Source organism: Eimeria mitis, genomic scaffold (genome assembly GCF_000499745.2).
Source record: "Eimeria mitis Houghton genomic scaffold, Emh_scaff2293, whole genome shotgun sequence".
Lineage (NCBI taxonomy): Eukaryota > Apicomplexa > Conoidasida > Eucoccidiorida > Eimeriidae > Eimeria > Eimeria mitis.
The window spans coordinates 3415-4690 of record NW_013570622.1 but is presented as its reverse complement, the minus strand read 5'-3'; the positions used below and the strand labels follow the sequence as shown (position 1 = coordinate 4690).

At 55.3% G+C, this 1276-nt stretch overlaps 1 protein-coding gene across 1 annotated transcript in view; it reads left to right on the top strand.

Annotated features, from left to right (window-relative positions):
• Nucleotides 1-1276, top strand: part of EMH_0051670 (uncharacterized protein) — a gene marked incomplete at both ends in the record, with an annotated part of 8212 nt that overhangs the window by 3915 nt on the left and 3021 nt on the right. Inside the window, one exon of the mRNA XM_013496776.1 lies at nt 95-805. Coding sequence (XP_013352230.1) covers nt 95-805 — 711 coding nt within the window. The remainder of the gene's footprint in view (nt 1-94; nt 806-1276) is intronic.

The window sequence follows — 1276 nt, the reverse complement described above, 5'->3', positions numbered from 1 at the left end:
CAGCAGCAGCAGCAGCAGCAGCAGCAGAAAGAATGGGGGAAAACCACAAAATATGGATGAAGCTGTAACCGCTGCTCTGAGGCTCTGCACACAGACAGAAAAGGAGCTTTCTGGTAGACACATTCGCAGCAGCAGCAGCAGCAGCAGCAGCAGCAGCAGCAGCAGCAGCAGCAGCACAAGCGGCAGCAGCAGCGGCAACGTCGATGACCCTGAACAGCCCTCGCCGCAGCCGACGCAGTGTGAGTGTTCCTCTCCAGCAGCAGCACAAGACAACTCTATGAGCAGCAGCAGCAACAGCAGCAGCAGCAGCAGCAGCAACCGTACGAGCAGCAGCAACAGCAACAACAGCAGCAAGAGCAGCAGCAAAGTAGAAGGCCCCCTGGCTGCTTTTGGGGGGCCCCTCTCTCCTCGGCGGCTGCCCCTGCAGGTGCTGCGGTGGGCGACAGATAGATTTTTTGTTTATCTGGATGGGTTGACATTGATGTGGGTGATAGGGGTTCGCCAGTCTGCAGCAGCAGCAGCAGCAGCAGCAACAGCACTTGCTGCTGCTGCAGCTTTTGCTGCAGCACCTGCTGCTCAAGCAGCAGCAGATGGATTCAATCTCTACTTCTTCCCCGCCAAACAAATAGGAGAGAGACGAGCGGGCAGAAAGGCCATCCGTTTCTTGCTGCTGCTGCATTTCCATCAAAAGCAGCAGCAGCAACAGCAGCAGCAACAGCAGCAGCAGCAGCAGCAGCAGCAGCACCATGTTCGTGGGAACGACCTACTGCCAGCCCCCGTTCTCCGCTTGCTGCTACACCCAGAGGTGGGTTTGCTTCTGCTGCTGCTGCAGGGCCGTGGGGCCCCCAGCAGGGGCCTCTGGGGGCCCTAAGGAACCCACAAAGACCCCTCAGGCTGAGTAGTAGTAGTAGCAGCAGCAGCAGCAGCAGCAGCAGCAGCACAGCTTCAGTGGCGCTGCAGTTGACATTGTTGAAGGGTTTAGGGTTTGAGGCGACGTGGGTTGGAGTGAAGGGGGGTGGAGCGCAGACCTCATGAGGGTTTGTGAAATATATTAGGGTTTATTGGGTTTCATTAGGGTTTAGGGTTTAGGGTTTACTGGGTTTCAGGGTCTAGGGTTTAGGGTTTAGTTTAGGGTTTGTTGGGGGTCATTGGGGTTCCGTAGGGTTCATTCAGTTGTACAAGGGTTTAGTAGAGTTATTTAGGTGTTATGAGGGTTTATGGGGGTTTATAAAGGCTTTTAAGGGTTTTCGAGGGTTTAGGGTTTAGGGTTTAGGGT